At 42.6% G+C, this 21,364-nt stretch overlaps 1 protein-coding gene across 7 annotated transcripts in view; it reads right to left on the reverse strand.

The window, feature by feature from the left end:
- Window positions 1–12,793: 12,793 nt before the first annotated feature.
- The window catches only part of dysf (dysferlin, limb girdle muscular dystrophy 2B (autosomal recessive)), a 97,334-nt gene continuing 88,763 nt past the window's right edge, over window positions 12,794–21,364 (reverse strand). For 5 of the 7 annotated variants that reach the window (XM_063187363.1, XM_063187361.1, XM_063187362.1 and 2 more), the window contains 9 exons: window positions 20,964–21,100; window positions 20,473–20,561; window positions 20,262–20,357; window positions 19,547–19,688; window positions 18,613–18,712; window positions 16,858–17,030; window positions 16,413–16,522; window positions 15,169–15,316; window positions 12,795–14,533 (listed from right to left, as the gene is read on the reverse strand). In XM_063187363.1, coding sequence (XP_063043433.1) covers window positions 14,471–14,533; window positions 15,169–15,316; window positions 16,413–16,522; window positions 16,858–17,030; window positions 18,613–18,712; window positions 19,547–19,688; window positions 20,262–20,357; window positions 20,473–20,561; window positions 20,964–21,100 — 1,058 coding nt within the window. In that variant the 3' untranslated portion in view covers window positions 12,795–14,470. Of the gene's footprint in view, window positions 14,534–15,168; window positions 15,317–16,412; window positions 16,523–16,857; window positions 17,031–18,612; window positions 18,713–19,546; window positions 19,689–20,261; window positions 20,358–20,472; window positions 20,562–20,963; window positions 21,101–21,364 lie in introns of all 7 variants that reach the window. The other 2 variants (XM_063187359.1, XM_063187364.1) reach the window with 2 other exon arrangements.

Genomic DNA, 21,364 nt, shown 5'->3' on the forward strand with positions numbered 1-21,364 from the left:
TGGCGTTTTTTCTGCCTCTGCCTCTGTCTCCAAGGACACTCAAGTATGTGTTGCAGCATCATAAGAAGGGTTTCGATGTCATACGTTATAGTACAGAAGCACACAAAGGAATAATACAGTTGTGGTGATTATGCTTGCATGGTCAATTGAAATCTATTGCACACGAAGTGCACAGTGTTGGTGCTCAATGCTGTCAAGGCTAAATGGTGTGTCTTGCCACGTTGGTGGAAGTCAATCAACATTCCTGAAGAGAGGCCTAACAGTACAGACTGACACAGCTTCATTCGTGTATTGATACCATCTTTCACAGCTTTCTAGAAATTCAGGCCTGCTGGAATATTGTTGGCTATTCTAAAGACTGTTATCGATACGGTCAAATATAAATAACGTTTTCCAAATGATACTGGGTTACACTACTCCAAATGACCATTTATCATTAAGGACTTTACAGAGTTGGCCTTGGGAGTCCCCCCCTCCCCCGCAAAATTGGTAAGTAAACGAATAAACACTACTTTAGTCTCTCATTTTGTAAGAAAACAGTCTAGCAACTTGAGTTTACAAAATGTAGTGTGGTCTGAAGGAATGTTGTGCCATTATTGTGTACGCCATTAAAAAACAATACTCCTGCTAAAAGGATACTGCACAGTTGGGCCTCGCTCTATTGTTACTAAGCTTTGCTTTATGGCTGCCATTGACGGGTAATTGTATGGTGGCTTACGAAGCCGTAAGTATACATGGCACAGGGTACAGTGACATATTACTCTCAAACAATAATTACAAGTTGGAAAATGCTAGCTGTAAAAACCTAATTAATGTTAGGCAATTTTGGATTGGAATGAGGCACTATAAAAACACATGGAAGTGAAATGAGGCTCTGGTGCGGTGCGGTGCGGTGCGGTGCGGTGCTGGGGGGTGAACGGGCAGACATGGCATCTGTTAGGCTCATTTGCTGTGCACTGCAGGGGTCCCCAAAGCAGAGACCACAGCACAGTACATCATGTGTGCTCCAGCAGCTACATCTGAAGAGGCTGAGCGCGCACACGCACGCACACACACACACACACACACACGCTTGCACACACACACACACACACACACACACACACACACACACACACACACACACACACACACACACACACACACACACACACACACACACACACACACACACACACACACACGCACACGCACACGCACGCACACACACACACACACACACTTAAAATACGAGACCACACACACAGCTCTAATCCAAGAGATGAGTACCGGTATACATTATTTGATGACAACGTGAAAACAAGCACACAGTAGTATAGTGTAGTAGTACTCTAGAGCACTAGTGTTTTATATGAAGGCAGGCTCAAGTCTTAATCGTAACAAAAGTCCAAGCCAGAGAGAAGAAAAGGAGGAGGAATGTACAACACAAGCACAAACTGTCCACTTATTGTACAGGGGTGAATTTCTCAAAACCAAAGTTGCTTACTACATTAGCTACTTTGTTGTTTTCAATGCATTTTCCCATTGGCAACTACCGAAGTTGCTAACAGGCTAACAACTTCTCTTTTGAGAAACTCACCCCAGGGTTGATGTGCTGAAATAATGTTTCGGGTCCAACACATCTGCTCTGTTGATCACAGTGGAGGGCCCTCAGCACAAACATTTTTTTGGGGTCATCTAACATCTATCTCTGTGCAATAGAAAAAACAAAGACATTTTTGAAAGGCAAAAGGTTGACTACCGTTAACTGCTATGCTAACTGCCCTTTGGTAGCTCATCTTGATGAAGTAGCAGATCTCACCAGAGCAGCAGACACAGACAGTGACATTTTTTTTTAAAATCACTATCAGAAAATTAAGGAAAATAAATCATGTCGTTGCCCAGCAACATTGCCCAAAAAGTTGCCCTGTATCCTCAGCTTTAAAGGTGCACTGTGTATGGTGGCCAGAGTAGGTATTGGCAAATTTGATCTTTTCATGAATATTTACGAAGTAATAAAACAACGTTCACTAGTATGACCAATGTACTGCAATGTACTGATGGTGGTGGTAAGAATTCATTAAAAAGGTAACATTTGTGAATGGGCAGCATGAATTCTGGAAATGAACTACTCAAAATATTACACAGTGCACCTTTAATGCAATGTAGCTTGTCACAATTAGCCAAAAATGTAAAAACACTGCTTCTAAGGACCAACTTCATAAAGTTAAGGCAACCACTACGTCAGTATAATGGGCATGTTAGTTCAATAGTGAAATGTAAACCGATGTCTAAAAAAGCTTCCTGCTGCACGTTTTCAAGCGTTTGTGATTGAACTTTTTTCCAGTTGGTTCTTTTCTACAAATTCAATTGCATGATGACCCGACAATGCTAATCAGATGAATATAGCAGAAGAGCCAAAAAAGATTCATTGTGTATTTTGGGCATGGCTTTTTTCCTCCCCATTTCTTTTTGGGCATAAAATTCATCAAAAGAGTTTCTAGAGAAATACACAAAACCATTCGTCCATTCATGATTTAAAATCAGTTGACACATTGGGTGTTAGTCATTTTCTTTATGGAATCGTTGGTTCCACCCAGCCTCCATTACTCTGGAATCAAACGCATTCTGAGCAGGTCAAACATTAAATGTGGTGCAAGAATGACAGGTTACTTTTTTTCCCTTCTCTGCTCACTGTGCAATCAATACATTGGTTTAGAACATTTTCCCCTCCCTCATGCACAATCCGTACAGTGTTCTCTTTTAAGAGTCAGAAATATTAAGGCTTTACAAGTTTGCAAAACGTCAGTGCATTCTGTGCTCAGGAGCCTAATCACTGCGAGCATGGAAGGAAACCAAAGAATTTTCATTCTTAAGGGAAAGGTAGGTAGGAAGGAATGGGGAGGTGGGAGGGAGCATTTAATACATGAATGCTAAATGAATTTATTTTATGAAATACAATAATCACTGTCATAAAAACATAAAAAAATGAATTTTGACATTTCTTCGGGACTCGCCTTCTCCCCTCCGTTTTTATGGAGGTGAAAAAAGGGATATGGAAATTTGAAGGAAAAACTGACTCTCATTAGACTGGAAACACATAAAAAGTCAATTGGACATCAAACAGCAACAGGATGTTATATCATAATTTAGCGAGGGATGCCAATTGTTTGATTTATTTTACCACTTTTTAATGTTATGTTTGAAAACATTTACTTTAAATCCTATTTTTCCAGTCGTTTAATAGGGGCCAGTCAGAGCACGATAAGCTATAGGACCAAAAAAAAAATTATATTGCAAGGGGGCTTAAAATGAGGCAGGAAAGAGGGGGCCATGACTGGCTAGTTCTGCAGACACAAACCAAGTTTCCATTCTGGCTGCACTGGTCCAGTCAGAATTTCAATAGAGCGTAGGTTGAAGCATTTCACTGAAAGGTACAGATTACACAAACCACAATAAAGCTTGACAAAAATAACAATTTCAACCTTACCAAGTTGGCAGCCCAACACCTAGACAGCTCAGCAAATAAAGATTACTCTGACAGGATGTCTGTAATAACAAAAAATGGCAAGAATTCATACCCCACTTAACAAGTATTGCCAACGCTTCTACTGCCTTGGCCTTCTCAGGTTTCAAGCTTTCACACATTTGGTACCATCCTGATTCGATACCCTTGCCATGTTGTGTGGCTAAAAGCTTGTCTTCAAACTCCTCTGCATACAACACGTACAACAACTCTGACTCTTCACTTCACAGGGATTCACAAACCTGTCTTAATATATAATAGATCATATACATTCCCAGCTGTGAATTACATTCGCTGCCGCCATAGGGGTCTAGATTTCTAAGACAATGGTTCCCAAACTTTTGTTCTGCTGGCACCCCCTTTTTTACATGTCATGACCAAACATTAGTAATTGGGTAAAATCAGATCCAAACAGATCCAAACTTCAACTGAGTTCACCCCTCCCACATGTAATCAGTACTCAATTCGGCAGCTACAGTACTGTACTGTATACGTACACCCTCCGTGTGAATACTTTAATCTTAAATGCAAGTTTTATTGTATACAGGTATCACATACTACTGTAACGGTTACTATCATAGAGCAGTGGCTAACAAACATAATGGGAATAGCTACAGACATACGTAATACCTTCCTATAATCACTACTTCATCACTTCTTTCACATTTTTTGATCTGTGATGGATCTGCATTTTTCTCGTCAACAGAAACAACTAGGCTACTAGTGTGATGTATTCAGACATCACGTGACGCTAGATGCAGCAGCAACAAAACCCCAAATTCCACACCGGTTAAAGCAGGAACTTAAAATGTATAGGAAAAAAGAACAACAACAACAAAAAAACAGAAGTTGTTTTGTTCAGTTGTGAAGTCTGGAAGGCGGTAGGACAATATGGATTGGATTTAAACCTAAAAACTCTCCTAAACTTTATGTCACATCTCATTGCCCTGGGTCTAACTGCAGTGCGCCAGCCTCAGAGATTATGAATCTCTGGTTTTGGGCCTCAAATGTTTTCTTAATTAAATACAGGGCAATGGGCCTCCCTTGTTTTCCCCAGTGCCATGGAGCATTCAATTTCGTTAATCAACCACTTACAGTCAAATAACAGCTCGCAGAACCGTCCGGCACTAAGAGTCGTTTCGCATAACTTGCTCTCCGGGGACTCGGAGAAGAGACTTGAACTTGTGGGCACCTCTGAAAACGAGCACAAAAAAAAAAACAGTCTGAAAGTTGGTACAACCAAGCCCCATAGGAGGAGCCTGTGTTCCACAACAGCACACACATTGTTCTGCCAGGATCCCTGGGTTAAGAAACATGCTGACATGACCAGACAACACATGCCAGACGTCAGGGGGAGGTTTGGTCTCCAGCAGCTCCACCATCAGCGTAAAGGGCCATCACAACTCCTCTCTCTCCAACATCTACTGCTTCTCATCCTAGTATGGGAGAAAGAGAGAGAGAGAGAGAGAGAGAGAGAGAGAGAGAGAGAGAGAGAGAGAGAGAGAGAGAGAGAGAGAGAGAGAGAGAGAGAGAGAGAGAGAGAGAGAGAGAGAGAGCAAATCTCAAGAGCAATCTCAGTGAAGACTTCCACTGAACATGTGCCTGATGACGCCTTTCCGCTGGCACTTTCAACAGCCCTCTGCTATTGCCTGTCATTTCTCAATTTCTTTGTAAAGCCCTCTCTTGAAATCCTAGTGTGCAACTAACCCGCATTTGCAGTCAATCTTGACTGCACATCTGTTTTCAGGACCTTAACTGTGCATCCCTTACATTTCTCTCGCGCTCGCTCTCGCTCCAATTCAATGAGCTTGATTGGCATGGCAGACAAGAAAATGCATTGCCATAGGTATAACGGGCAACATATTCATTCATGTTTATTCTCTCTCTCTCTCTCTCTCTCTAGTAAAAATTCTCTCAGTTCTTCAGTTCTCTGTCTCTGTGTGTCCTCTACCACCACTTTGGAAGGCTGTGGTAGGTAGACATAAGTGCTGTTTGGGTCAGACCAAGATCCACTGATGAGACCACAGGACGCCCCATGGCGGGGGTTTACTATTAGAACCAGTTTATCAGGAATGGACAGGGGAATAATGCCAAGCGGCTCGTAAAGCTCTCTGTGGTATGCACGCATGGTCTGTGTGTGGCTTTTGTGTCTATCTGTGTGTGTGTGTGTGCGTGCGTGCGTGCGTGCGTGCGTGCGTGCGTGCTCCACAGGCGCACACAATTAAGCTGATAGGTCTTTAAAATGCCTCTTCAATGGGTAAATGACTGTGCAGTAGGTCCTTCATGACTGTACTGTAGGTCGGGGGGGCACGCCAGAGTCAAAGGGCAGGCCAGGTGAGGGACCTCATCATTGGAAAGGACGGACTATTCTTTACCATCAGAAGCCAACTGAAACCACTAATTTAGTAGTAGTGGCAGATATTTGGCACCAATAGCACCAATACAGTGGTGGGCAGCCATGGCCTAGTAGTGATGAGCTTTAGATCAGAGGGGAGCAGGTTCAAATCCCACCCTTCCACTCCTTATCTCGCTCCATGGCTGAGGTGCTCTTGAGCAAGGCACCTAACCCCACACTGCTCCAGGGACTGTGAGTCGCTTTGGAGAAAGCGTCAGCTAAATGTAAGGTAATGTACTACTATGTAATGTGGGGGAGACACTTTATTAAGCCTGTGTAGGAGAAGCTGAAACAGTACAATACTTTGCCAATGGATGTATGCAGAGCTTAAAATCTTAAAAGCTTCATACTGCTCCTGCAAGCATTCAAATCGCTTTACTCTACCGGTCAAATGTTTGGGGTCACCACACTTTCCTCCCACAATACTGACAGTTTAGTTTGTTCCTTTTTAATTTCAGTTCTGGTATAAAATCAACGTATATAGTTATTGTTCCCTGAAACTAATGCATGCAACAAATAAGCAATTTGATATTGGAAAAAGTAACTGTTGAATGGATATACGATGCATAAAATAGACCAAAATGTATCACTAACTTTTGACTAATCAAAGTGTACATTTACTAATGTAGTGTCTAGTCAGGTGTATTAATCAAAGTGACACCTTTGGCATTAATAATAGCCAGTTGCGGTTCTACAAATTCATTCCAGGGATGAGATGAGGTCCGGAATTGCCCAATGAGCTCTATGAGCCCCATGCATGCAAAAGTTGATGTCTGCTCCTGTCGATCCGAACCATGACGGATGATATACACATCATTAGAAAGAGGAGAATCTACACTTTCCAACGATGTATGGCACTGGCTTGTACACTAAAACATGGATCGTGCATTCATAAGTAGGTTCATTCTGATGGCTAGAAATCATGCAGCTACTTTGACTTGAATTTGTGGACGAGTTGGCAACTCAACAAATGTCATACACTTTTGAACGGTAGTGTACATGTACAGTATGCAACTCACACGCTGCTGGCAGAGTCTGCCATTCAAGGTCCAAACCTGCCATCAGGAGCAAATAGGGCTCAAGTAGGGCCTATTATGTTCATAGACACTTACTGTAGATTGGTAGGGTCAGGCAGAATTGAGCTCAAAGTTACAAAATTGGTACACCCCTCATACCAACTTTCCCACCATGTGCTCACATTCACATTATTCTCTCCTCACCTCAAAACGTACCTCGGAATTCAGCCTGATAATCAGAGTTGCTACAAATAAGCCTGTATGCTTTGTGGTATTCTTCATTTTAATGGAATGGTAAAATCTGAATTCCCCTTGCAAGCTTTAAAATTAGCTGTTCAAAATCAATAGATAGATCACATTGATGCAGCCTATTTTCCCATGGCCTCCCCACAAGAGAACGGAGGGCGGAGCAGAAACATTTGTCAAAACAAGAAAAGGCTAAAGAAAAAAGGTGACTCAACACATCAAAAATTTCTTGATCGCAAAGCTTGTAAAATTATATAGCTTTTTCCATTTCGCCGTTCAAAATTCCACCTTGTTTATTCCGCAGATAATTATGTGATAAATGAGTTAATACATATGTATATGCTTGCAAAACCACTTTAAGAGCCTATTTAGCATGGCTATTATGTACTTATCCACCATAAAGGCAGCGCTGGATCCCACAGAGCTAGCACAATCAGAGCAATGGCTAATTAGTGACCTCTGCCTCCCAAATCACCTCTTAATTAACCAACCCACGGTGCTCCTATTGTTTTGGGGGTAATTTCCTTTAAGTATTTATGTTTACCTATTACTGTTGTGCAAAAGGTGACAGAATGTCTAGGAGTGATATCACAGTTTTTTTTCTTCTCGCCGTAAAGGTTGGCAAGGTCAAGGTCTTTGGCAACAGATGGGGTTTAATGGGTGAGAGCTTTTTGAAGTTGTGCGTGGTTTTTTTTCTCCCTCTGGATGTTTCCATGTTCTCACCAGTGGGATCATAAAGAATAATGAGTCTCACGCAAGACACAACACCCGCAAATAAAGGATATTGGTAAGGTAGACTCGCTCGAAACACGGTGAAGAGCAAGATGATTTGTATTTTCAAATGAAACATCTATCACGTAGGCTATGTACAAAATGGAAGGAAAGAACATCCTGACATTGTATCCACATCCCATTACATTAAAGAAGTTCTACATTCTTTTCACTTTTGACTTCAGCAACATGCTTTCATTGTGTCACACTATACAGCAGAACTAAAACAAATAGCCAAATATGGTGTGCAAAAAACAAACATCTTAATATTTTACATCTGCACACTGAAATTGTACACTCGCAATACATTCTTGGAGTTCTGATGTGCCTGAAAATATTATTCAAGAGAGAGAAACGCCAATGTGTACTGGAACAATAGGAGTCAACATTTGACTGAAAATAGCACTGTCTTGATTTTGTAGAATGTGAAAAAAATGTAGGCACCATCAAATGGGTGTTTGCCTTCAACATGCACACTGGCTAAACTGTCAATGTGTTTTTTAATACATTGAACCGAATTGAGAAGGCTGTACGTCTTGGCAGTAAATACCACAGGAAAGCCGTCAATATCGCTCTCACACAAACCCTGTTAAAACCAGCTGCTCTGCATTTATGCTGTGTGCATCTGCCCACCTGCCACTGTGTTTCCCTGCCAGCTAAGAGAGGAAGGAGAGAAGAGAAGAAGAGGGCAGGCAGCTCCCCCTCACACAGCAGAATTGGCACTCGCACACACGCACGCACGCACGCACGCACGCACGCACGCACGCACGCACGCACGCACGCACGCGCACACACACACACACGCACACACAAACACACACACACACACACACACACACACCTCGCAGCAGCGCTCACGCCAGCTCAGAGATTAAGTCCATCCTGTCTCGCCTATGCATCAGGAGAACAAAATATGCACACGAAATGGCTGCCAGGTCAAGCATGTCATAAAAAACAGCGACAAGCCACCTGCAGGTGTAGGCTGCATTCCTGCCATCTGGTCAAGAACTGCAGCCACACTGGCCAGTCAACATAAACATGCCTAGAATGGCACTCAAAAAGCGCAGACCTCATGTCATGCCCTTCCATATCAAAACTCTACTCTTAAAAAGGTGAAACGGGCATTGTTGCATTTGCATAAATGTCATCAATATACAGGACAACATGTCATTACATTCCTCTAAGCATAAATAAAACATGTGGGACAGTTCTTATAGAATATCAAATGCATGCATCCTACAGAAACTCATTTCAGACATGTCAACAACATTGAATATTAATTTGTCCAATAGAATATGGATAACAACAGTATAGCGCACGAAAACCTCAGCAAACTGAGGTGCACCATACATAGTAAAAGACGAGTGTGAATATAGAAACCAAATTAAATCATTTTCAAGGTCAACATGGTATACGGGGCGCAACCAAACATTGAGCTTAGATAGTAAATATCCTCAAGACAGCCACTGTGTGATACTGCCTGCTGTGCACCCTCCAGTACATGCAGATGTTCCACATCATACTGTCAGCGTTGACATGAACTTGTTCTGCTGAGATCCACCGGACACACATTTGCAAGTCCATAAACTGAGGATGACATTATGTGCATGTATCATCTTAATATACAGATATGGACATGGATATGGTTATAAATGTCATGTGCGTATCTGCTGCGATCTGATAAACTGACAGCAGTTCATACCTTTGTTCTTCTTCAGGGTGCACTTCCCATGAGGAAAAAGGAAACGTATCCACCCATTGACGAAATTCAAATGTCGGAAGCAGAAATTGTCAAACGGATATTGATGCGCAACAGGCCTGCTCATTGTTGAACTCACTCTGTTGATACTCACAAATAAAATCGTAGAAAATGCACACGTGAGGTCATGCCATTAGGGAAAAATGGGTTACACTTTACTTGATGCTGGCGGCATACGTACGACATAACAGTGTCATAATAGTGTTAAAACAGTGTCATGATACAGTCATGAACAAGTCATTAACATAATGTCAATGTCATAAACGTTTTGTAGTCATGAAAAGTTGACATTGTTAGGCCTGTCTTTACCATAAATAAATTTGACAAAGTCATAAAATGTAGGCCTTTATGAGATTGACATGATGTTTCTGACACATGCATGACTATGACAATGTTATGACACTGTTATGTCATATGTATGACGCCGGCGTCAAGTTAAGTGTTACCGAAAAATGTGACTGTGCTCATCAGTGCCCACTGGTACATCTACTGCAAGTGGACATGTGAATGTGTATGTAATTAAATGGAGCTACACTGTACAGTTTGGTGTCTTCGACATATTACACTGTAGTCAGCTTCCAGACTCAACATATTGGCATGGGGTACAACTGCCACTCCGACATACCACCACACCGACATACCGCCATGGAGCACATTACATTGCACTTAGTTGGTCATCCTTTCCAATTCACAGTAAGCTAGCAGTAGAGCCAGATCCACCAGAGCAACATGAGTAGGTGGAGAATGATACACAGCAGAGGTGCACTGGTTACTACTAGCCCATCCACAATGTCCCTCTTGGTAAAGGGACCAAATCTGCAACTCTTCCGTTACAACAGTAACTTATTAAGCGTCCCAGTGCCCTGCCAGCCAGTGTGTTCTTGTCAGTACAGTACATCTGGTCCAAGTCATGTAAGCTTGTTTGGTTTAAAATGCTGCCAGTCTCCAAGGCTCCAAAGAGACATTCATTTTCAAATAAAAAAGAATCCACCAAGGGTAAGACGGCCTACCACAAATCACCACCTACAAATTTAGAAACGTGTTTAGACCACTGTAATGTTTTGGGATGGATTTCCACACTGGCTTAATGTAACTGATACTTCTGAAGATGATACAGTATCTATGTTAATCTAATCAAATATATTTTTCAAAAGTCGACTGAAACATTGAAGTCAAATTGCAACTTCAGAACGATTGGGGTGTCTTACATATGCTAGTGTAAAGTGACCATGCAATGCAGTACAGCAACCTAAAATGATCAGACTTCATTTTCTTGAAATGAAATTGAAGCCAAAAGTGGCGAGGAAGTGTAATGGCTTGCACAGCATGCATGGCCATGTGTTCCTGAAAACAGTCAGAGTCCTCACACTCTCCAGACTCCACACACTAATCAAAAGCTGACACTATCTGCCATCATGTTCTGACTACATTTCGCTTCTCTCTCTCTCTCTCTCTCTCTCTCTCTCTCTCTCTGGTTTTATGGGATCATGATTCACGCTCAATTAAATGTCTATTTCATTTCATGTCCTGCCAGCTCATTTGGCCGCGGTGGTGTACATGGTGACGGCAGGGCAGGCAGACAGGCCATGGGGATGCCAGAGTCAGAGTGAGCCCCGTGGCCAAGAGGAGACTGTGTGGTGCCCCCGCCGCCCCGCCGCCCACCGCACATGAACATGGTGTTCTCACCGCCACAGAGAGCCAAGCGACATTCTGGCTGACGGTTTATTTTTATTGGGCAGAAACCTTCAACTATTGACTTTTCGTGCATTAACAACTGGCACTTTTTTTATTGAAAGGACAAATATGGGAACACATCAGGGCCAAAATTGGCTTTCTCAAAGCCTGTTGATACGCAGCACGTCATCAGTCAGTGGTTGGTGAAAAGGGAAAAGAAGATGATAGAAACGGCATATATTTTTAGAGCGCATTTTAATTGAAATATAAACATGTTGTACACAGCTCATATCCAGATGCCCATAACCACGGCACATAAAATACAAGGCACAAAAGCACAGGCGGAAAGTGCTATAATCCTTTGGTGATAATTTTACAAAAACATCAGATAATCTCTGCAATATCTTTTGAAACAGCAGTAATCTTTAAATAATAATAAAATGACCAGGCCAGAAGGATTGTCAAGTTTATAAGGCTGTATAGTATTGCAATAAGGCTAAATATTTTTTTTCAGTGTCATACAAAATCCTCAAACCACGGTCTACATATTCAGTGGGTAAGTGACCAGTGATAAAATGATTGTAACATTCAAGTCTCACAGTCATCGTTTTTTCAGCAAAGCTATTGGTTGAATCAGTGCATTAAGAACAATGGACACTAGATATGAGGCACAGCGTGCAAAGATTAATTAAAAATAATAATTCCAAAACAACATTCCTTATGCCAGGTGCACAACACAAACAAATGAGATACATAAAGCAAGTCTTCCTTTCAATCGATCTAAACACGGGTTATTTTATTCCCCTTCTCTGTCGCCCTCTCCCTCTCTCTTATTTTGCCTCTCCCAAAGCCCTCTTCATGACCCTTCCACACCCAGCTCAATAGGGGCTATATAAAGATCAAAGTGCTCCGCTTCTCCTCTCTCGCCTACTTCTTGCCGTCCAAAAACCTGCGTACTTCAGGAAATCCACAGGGATTGTGGCAGATTACCGGGCATCATCTGACCTTTCCTGTTCTGTCAGATGGAGATGTGACGCCCCCCCACCCCCAACACACCACCAGTGCCTAAATACACTAAGGGAGCCATGGTGCACCCAAAGGTCAAATTTACGTAATCTGCTCTGTAGCATGCTGCCTGGTCCATGAGGTTGACCTACAGTAGCGTGTACAGTAACATGCTGGTGACCCCGAGCCACACCTGTTCAAATGTTACGCTTCAACAAAGGGAGCATCAGTGTGATGTTGGGCCTGATAAGTAACACAGGCTAAAAAAAAGATGTTTTATGGTCACAACCACATTTACACAAGAAATAGGCAGCACACTTAACAGCACGCACAGGCTTTGCTTTTTCACACTGGCACCTACAGGCTGATTTTCCGACCCCCCTGCGCCCCCGACCTCCTAGCACATTTCATGGTAATTCCCCCCCCCCCCCCCCCCCCCCAAACCAAAACAACACATCTGATGGTTATCTCTGTATCAGCGGCTGACAGCGGGGGCCCCCAGTCTGCCCGAGACCTTACAAGCACACCGAACAAATCCTGGATTTAACCTAGCGAATGAAAGGGTGTTGAAAGGGCACGCAGGAGAGGGAGAGAAGCAAAGCGGGTGAGATAGTGACGGAGAGAGAGAGAGAGAGGCGGCACGCGGCAGATCTATCTGTCCTCTCACTCTGCGTGAAGGAAGAAGAAAGGAGCGTCTGGCTGTGAAGAAAGCGGCAGTTTTACTAGCAACATGAAAAGGGGATTAAACAGAAAGAGAGATTAAAGTGGTATAGGGGAATCAAAGAGAATACAGAAGAGGGTTCGCGGCCCGGTCACCCAGAGGGCAAAGGCACGCTAGAGAGAGACACACACACACACACACACACACACACACACACACACACACACACACACACACACACACACACACACACACACACACACACACACACACACACACACACACACACACACACACACACACACACACACACACACACACACACACACACACACACAGGTGTCATCTCTACAAAGGTACAGTAGCTATGGCAAATGACAAGGATTTTCTTTTATGCTTTTTCCCCATTTGTGACCATGTCTGTATGTGGTTTGCCAGGCAGCTGGCACCTAGTGCCGCTCAATTCCCTTTCGCTATGGCAACAAAGTGAAAGAACCTGGTTGATGTATGTGGGGTCATCACCTGTCACAACTACATACTAAAACCAATGTGTCAGTTCACCTTTTTCCAGCCTCATAGTGTGTGTAACAAATATCACAAAATAAAGTTTTACACCATGAACCTGAAATGAATAAATACTTGGCAAAGGTAAAGATGGTGGAAATACAGGCAGTTTCTTTGCAGGAAAGGCCATTCAGGAATACTGTTAGACACACACAAGGAAGTTGCATTTAGTTAAGGTGTTTAAGAACATAGCCACTATATTGCCATTCCAACGTTTGTCGAGCAAACATTGCTATCATAGTGCAGCTTACATGTATATTGCAGCAGTATGCAAGTATTGTGAAGCAGCGACCCATGAATGATTGTGGCATGAACCTTAAATAACACTGATTACTATGGTCTTTTCCAGTCAGTAGTGTGAAGTATTTGTAAATGTATGCCTTTATAAATGTAAAAAATCTTCAAAAGGTCCACACATTTATGTCTCATATGTGTTGGATATAATTAAAGACCCCATTGAATAGGACAGTCTCATCTGTTTTAATAGTTTGTAGATGATAATGTATTATCATTTTGCTTACAACATGCAAAATACGTTAAAACACTAATCATTAGATTCAAAATATACGGTAACTAAGCCAGGAACCTGGTTAACAAATTCATAGAAGAAACCAATTAAATGTGTGGACACTTTTTGAAGAAGTTTTTTTTAATACTGTATGTTGTTTGCAACACACAAGGTATAGACAGCATGTCAATACTGACTGTAAATGGTAAATGACATCAACAATACTGATGCTCATAGTTAATTGATAGACTGTGTTCGATAATATGAAGTATCATAAAACACTGATATATTATGTATCGTCCTGTCCATAAGCAGTGCTCCAGACCATCACCATCACCATCATCTCCCACCATGACACAAGGCTCCTCATTCAGTTCCTCCTTTCGCACCACCTCCAAAAGGCCCCACCAGCTTCATAGCAGCGTAGTTCTGTGAAGAAAAGAGGGGAAAGCATCTCAAGAAAAATGCCATTTGTGTGTACTGTATATCTAGTCCTTACAGTCAGCCATACAGTCTTTGAGCTGTAGTAATCAAAATAAGCATTCAGATGCACTCACTATTTACAATGTTTTCCATAGTGATGTGTTTAGTTTGCCTGATTAACACCAGACAATCTCACAAGTCTGGAGGCTACCTATGCTACCTAGGGGTGGTTTAAGATTGCCCATGCCGTTTATTGCTTGGGCGTTGCAAATGTATCATTTGACATATACTGTACGTATACCCATAGCCAATCGAGTCTGCTGCATCTATTCAAACAAACTGCAAGCTTCTGTTTGTCAAGCCTCTCCACCACTCCCCGCTCTCTTGATTGGCTCCCTCACTCAGGCTTCCTCGCTTAGGGCAGCTACCAAGCTAGTGTTTAGTCGGTAGAGAACCTATGTTGTGTGTGAGTTGCTCTAAAGTCATATCCCACAACAATCTCACACTTAGTTTCCAATACCTTGGGTGGTGAAGACAGCCAGAGCCCTATAATCACTCTCTCAGAAGAGAGAAAAGAATGGCTGCTCTATCTAATGTCACTGAAACTGATATCGAGATGAGGGGTCATGCAGCATCCTTACCGGGAAGGAGTAGAGGAAGACTCCAGCAAACAGAAGGATGAAGAAGAGGATGATGAAGAGAAGAATGAGCCACTTGAATCGCCTCCATATGATGAACTTCATGGTTTTGTACGGAGAAGAGAACCACAGGAAGGAGGTGTCGGGGCGCCTAAAAAAACAACAAAGTCACTCAGAGTTACTCGTGACAAGGCAGCAGGGCTCGGTGAAATGTGCAGTGCCTATTTGAAAGAGTTTCAGATACTTCAAATTGTGAGGGCAAACTGTAATGTGTGGGTTCTGTGTCTTTAAAACACATCCTTTATACGTAAAGAGGAGTGGCCTGATATTAGATTAGATTCAACTTTATATTCATTGCACATGTAAGAATACAGCACATTGTAACAAAATGCAGTTTAACATCTAATCTGAAATGCAAAGCGCAGAAGCGCAATATGTACAGAGGGTGCAGTATGCAGTGGATACATTATTTACATTGCAAGTAAAGGTGGGTTTACATACATGCACAGCATGTGCAGATATATTACAGAGGACAAAACTGCCCTACAAAGGCAAAGTGCAGTAACTACGCCACCATTGAAACTGAGGCTTTCAAAATATTGGTATTAGGTTGGATATTGTAGGTACTGCAAATATCATAATATAGTCATAGTAATATCTCCATCTACAACGTGACACATTTGGAACATAAGCAAGGCTCGAGTTGTAGGGGGATGGGGGGATACCATCCTCCCTACTGTGAAAATGGTTAAAAAAAAACGTCCCCCTTAATCAAGACTAGGCTATACATTCACATATTGCACTAAAATTGCACTTTTAACAACTGTATTTTCACATTTTCTTGGGCTAGGAAACTCTCACACCCCCTATATTCATAATCCGCCTCTGATCGTCCCCCCTGGTTTGATTTTACAACTCGACCACTGACCATAAGGCTTTGTCACGAGATAAAGGAGGTGTTATGAAGACATTTTCAGTCTAAACTCAATTTTGACAAAATATGTAGTAACTGTACTTCGCCTTTGGTTGGTAAAATAATAATAATAATAATAATAATAATAATAATAATAATAATAATAATACTTTCGTTTTTTATAGCGCCTTTCAAAACACCCAAAGACGCTTCACAGAGTGTTGTGTTGGAAAGTGTGAGTGTGTGTGAGCGTCAGTGTGTGAGCGTGTGTGTGAATGCATGTAAGTGAAAGTGTTACGCGCCATTTAAACCCATGTAAGTGCTGCTAACTTACTGTGGCTCCTCCAGATGAGGGTTCATGTTGGGCTCGTCTCTACCCAGCCCTGCAGGCCTCTCCTCCTGCTCCTGCTCACTTACAATCTCCAGGGACATCTCTACCTTGCCCTTGGACACAGAAGCAGCCAATGAGGAAGGTGTGTGTGTGTGTGTGTGTGTGTGTGTGTGTGTGTGTGTGTGTGTGTGTGTGTGTGTGTGTGTGTGTGTGTGTGTGTGTGTGTGTGTGTGTGTGTGTGTGTGTGTGTGTGTGTGTGTGTGTGTGTGTGTGTGTGTGTGTGTGTGTGTGTGTGTGTGTGTGTGTTTCATGTATATTTTCATGTATATTTTCATGTATATTGTTAATGAATATGTCCTTCTGTGTGTACAATGCAAAATAATAATATTAATAAATAGCATTTCATCATATGTATACATTATTTGTGCAGTGCATGAATTCCACTTACAGCGATGACTTTTTCTCCGTCGCTGTCACACACACAGGGCCACCAGCCTTTCACTGTCTTCTGCTCGAAAAGGGAGACCAGCTTCTCTGGGGCCTGCTGCAGCAGATCCAGGGTGCACTTCTCAGCTGACTTGGCCGGCCGCAACATGTGATTCAGATCCATCTCCAAACAACCTGCACAACATCACATTACACAGTGAGTGTGTGAGTGTGTGAGTGTGAGTGTGAGTGTGAGTGTGAGTGTGAGTGTGAGTGTGAGTGTGTGTGTGTGTGTGTGTGTGTGTGTGTGTGTGTGTGTGTGTGTGCGTCTCTGCCTGGATAGGCTGAAGAGGCAGTCCACAGTTGCCCTCTCAACAGACAGAGAATATTACACCCTCAAAATGAAAAACCTTACTCTCAAATATAGACTGTGCAATAGTTTGGATATATGGGTGACCATACACACTCATCATAGTGTGGAAAACTATAGTTCCAAAAAACATCACGGAATTACTGAGGACATAGAAAAAGCGCAAAAAAGATGAATTACGGGACACAAAGTATGGCTTTCTTGTCGTATGGTTGAAATGATCCCCTCTGGTTTACTTGACAAGCATTCAGTCATGCAAACCTACACGGGCACACACATCACGTTCCTCTTCGATGCGATTCCATAGACAGTAAATCTGTGCTCTCCCTTCTCCTTACTACTGTCATGTACTGGCGAACAAACAAGCCAAAAATGTCAGTGTGGTTTTTAGGCTTTTGAGGAGGAGGGTATGGGTTAGGGGGGAGATGAGAGACAGGGCTGGGAGGAAGAGAGAGAGAGAGAGAGAGAGAGAGAGAGAGAGAGAGAGAGAGAGAGAGAGAGAGAGAGAGAGAGGGAGAGAGAGAGAGAGAGAGAGAGAGAGAGAGAGAGAGAGAGAGAGAGAGAGAGAGAGAGAGAGAGAGAGAGAGAGAAAGAGAGAGATGCTGTTGATTGGTGACTTTGCCCTCAAGTTGATCCCTCATTGGGCATATTGCTCCCCGACTGAAAAACATTTAATGAAGATGACTCCATAATTTCTATGGGATCCAATTATTGTTTCGCCAAAGAAAAAAAAATCGACCATTGTTGATATATTTTGTATTGACCGCAAAACACTCGGTCACTTGCAATGCATCTGATTTGTATGGTTGGGTTCTGCTCATTAACCTATTGCACTCCTGTACATTAATGCATTGTATCTATTGGGGCTCTGTGCGAATATTATCAATGTCATTAAAAAAACAAAGAAATTGCTTGACAATACTGAAATAGAATCTGTCACTTATTTGGTGCCAAACAATCAACAATCAATCTATTTTTGAGGAATTAATTAAGAACTATCCTACGCCTGGATCTAAGGCCTGTGATATGCTTGCTGCAGGATACACATGTACGAAGGTGTTGCCATGTGTATTTCATGTCAATTTTGTGTGTGGTATCACACCTGAGCACAAGGAAGGCAAATGTGTGTATAGAATGCAATATTTCAGGGTGCAATCGTGAGGGCCGGTCTTCCAAACTTCCATGTTGAAGTCATGATAGTCAAACAAGTGTGGACAACATTAATGAGAGGCTTGTTGGCAATCTCCCTCCTAAAAGATTCCTCCAGTATTGTGCATAGTATTCAACAAAGTGCACTCGTTTACATATGGTTGTGCACACAAGTGAAGTCACACAGCAAGCATATCCCTGCCCAAAGACATCAGCAAAGATATTTGTGCTTTTGGGAACATTTATGTCATCCGTTACCAAGGTAGTCATCAAAGGAGAACTTGTCATTGTCCCAGATCTGAATCGAGAGCTTGGGGGGAAGCTTGACTTCAGCTTTGTCCATACTCCAGAAATGCTCCTGCGAATAGACAAAAGGCACATCTTTGCATGAGGTGTGTTTCCCGTTGCAAGAAGGTGTCAAACAGATTGTACACACACACTGTGTCTGTGCATTTATGCATGTGCGTGTTACAAAGACAAAGGGGAGAGACAGGGAGATTGGGGACTGCCACAGCAACATAAATTCCGCACCACCGTGCCAGACAGGATTCCATCGCCATGACAACATTCCCTACTGTATCGCCGTGGTGATGGATGGAGCCACAGGCACAGTGGGAACGATGAGGAGAGCACATCACAACTGTCTGTTGCTACACTGCATCGGTAAACAACTGTTGTCCGCTAACATTGCCTGACAACCTTTACCCAGGCCACGAAAAAACAAAACACTGTAAGAGTGCACTCATCACATTTAATCATTTTCTTTAACACAATCTGAATGAGTCATTGTCCTCTCCCCACAAATCACAGTATTCACAAGTTGTTCCGATTCCTCAAAGTGTTTTAGGCCAAACAAATCAATCACCTGACAGTCGCTGCAATATGTGTCTTAATATACGACGAGCGAAAACGGCCGTCGTAAATCTTAATGCTAACCGATTTCTCCACAGCCAAGCCCAGACCATAAGTGTCATATCTATCAAAGCTGTTTTTCTCCTCCAGCTGCGACTGCCGCTCCGAAAAAGGCTACCGTGCCCTCAGGTTTTACCCCCGCTGCTTTCGCACAACACATATATCATCGTGGCAGCCGCCTCGGGCGCCATAAACTCCTGTGGGTAAGTGGCTGCAAAGAAGAAGAAAAAACACTCGCCGTGTCAAGGGGCAGCCATCAATGTCCAGGAAGACACCTCACCTTCCTATCCACGACACAGAGCTGTTCTGCAGGTAGGTAGTGGAAGGGGAAAAGGAACCTCCAGTTGAAGTTTCCCTCACCCCCCAGGGAGCGGTAGTGGACATCAGTCTTCTGCTTGTTTCCCTCGTGCCCGTGTATCCAGCTAACAGGACGAGACACCACAGTACATGTATATACAGTTAATGCAATGATGGACAACCAGGGCTCTAGAAGGTACAGTATATAGCCTACATTATTTCAAATATCACCTGAATTAAAGTGAATGATGTAAACTGATGAACTTGGAGTGGATTGAAGGGTTGTGCATAGAGGAATTATCTTTAATCTCTTAAATATTATGGTTACACCTTTATTTTACCATTACATCTATTAGCCCTAATACATACAATGTTAATGCCCATATAAGTAACTTGTAAGGCATTTACTAAGCAAAATCAAACATTTGTTAGGTCCTTACTAAGGTTATATTGGTAATAAATCCCTAATTGTGCATGAACAAGACATTTGCGAATACATGCCTAACAAATGTTTGATTTTGCTTAGTACATGCCTTACAAGTTACTTATACAGTACACATGCACTGTAGGCCTATTAGTGCTAATAGATGTAATGCTAAAATAAAGTGTTAACAATATTATTCAGTGATTGTAGTCTGTAACCTGACAAGCGTAAATATACAGTACAGAAGTCCTTTAGGAGGTGACCCCAGACATACCCTCTCACATAGATGTCACTCATCTTCTCGCCACTTATGCTGACGTCATCAAGAATGACATCACTGGTGTTCCATATGACACAGCGGAGGAAGAATCTAGAGAGGAACCAAACACATTTTCAGTGTGAAACTAGAATCCTAAACATCAATACTAGAGCAACCACTGCATTTGATTTGTGCCAAAGCACAAAGTTCTTTTTCCGTCTCTTACTTCTTGGCTTTGCGCGGTGTGATATTGAAAGGAGGCCCTGGTGGTCCAAACGATTTTGGAAATATGTCCACCCACATCTGCACTCTTCCCTGAGGAACATTTAGCAAATAATGGTCATGTAAATCACAGCATCCCAAAAAAAATGAGTTAATTCATTTACAGTAATCACCTGCAATTTGCTTGGTACAAGTGGCCAAGATTGTTGGAAATTGACTATTCAAAGGCTAGGATCTTTTTTGGAAAGTAAACCTGATAGTTTTCTGCTTGTTGGGATTGTGTTGGGATAGCATCCACTATTGCAAATCTGAATGCTTCATTCGGACTCTACTAAAAGTTTTTCCCTTACTACAGCTTGAGTTGCAATACTCAGCCAGGAGCAACTTGGAGAAGCTATGTGTTCTATGCCCAGTCTGCATTGATGGTATTTGACTGCATTGTGGCGAGTTCCTCCGCTTCATTCAACCTTTACTGAACATCACATGCTGCGGTACCTGTTCGATGTCCGGCTGTAGGGGACTGAAGAGGCGTCGCGTCTCCACGTGCTCAGGCACCAGGCCCTGTCTGCGGAGGACCAGCAGAGCGAGACGCTCCTGCAGAGGCCCCAAGTGAGGGTTCGCCTGGGCCTCCTCTATGGAAGGAATCCATGAAACGAGAGCCATCAGTGATATCAAGAGAAGAAGAAGAAAAAAACATGCACACAAACCAACCAACCCAAGCTCTTGAGTTACTATATTCTTTTTATAGACTCAGCAGGAGGGATGGTATTGCTTGTTTGTTCTTCTTAAGATGTTGGAAGATCCATTGATTTCATGGCTGTTGATCTACAGATTTTTATGGCTTCAAACCCTGTGTCACCTCCCCTCTGGATTCCAACAACACTGAACAAGAGTTA

Source organism: Engraulis encrasicolus, chromosome 21 (genome assembly GCF_034702125.1).
Source record: "Engraulis encrasicolus isolate BLACKSEA-1 chromosome 21, IST_EnEncr_1.0, whole genome shotgun sequence".
Lineage (NCBI taxonomy): Eukaryota > Metazoa > Chordata > Actinopteri > Clupeiformes > Engraulidae > Engraulis > Engraulis encrasicolus.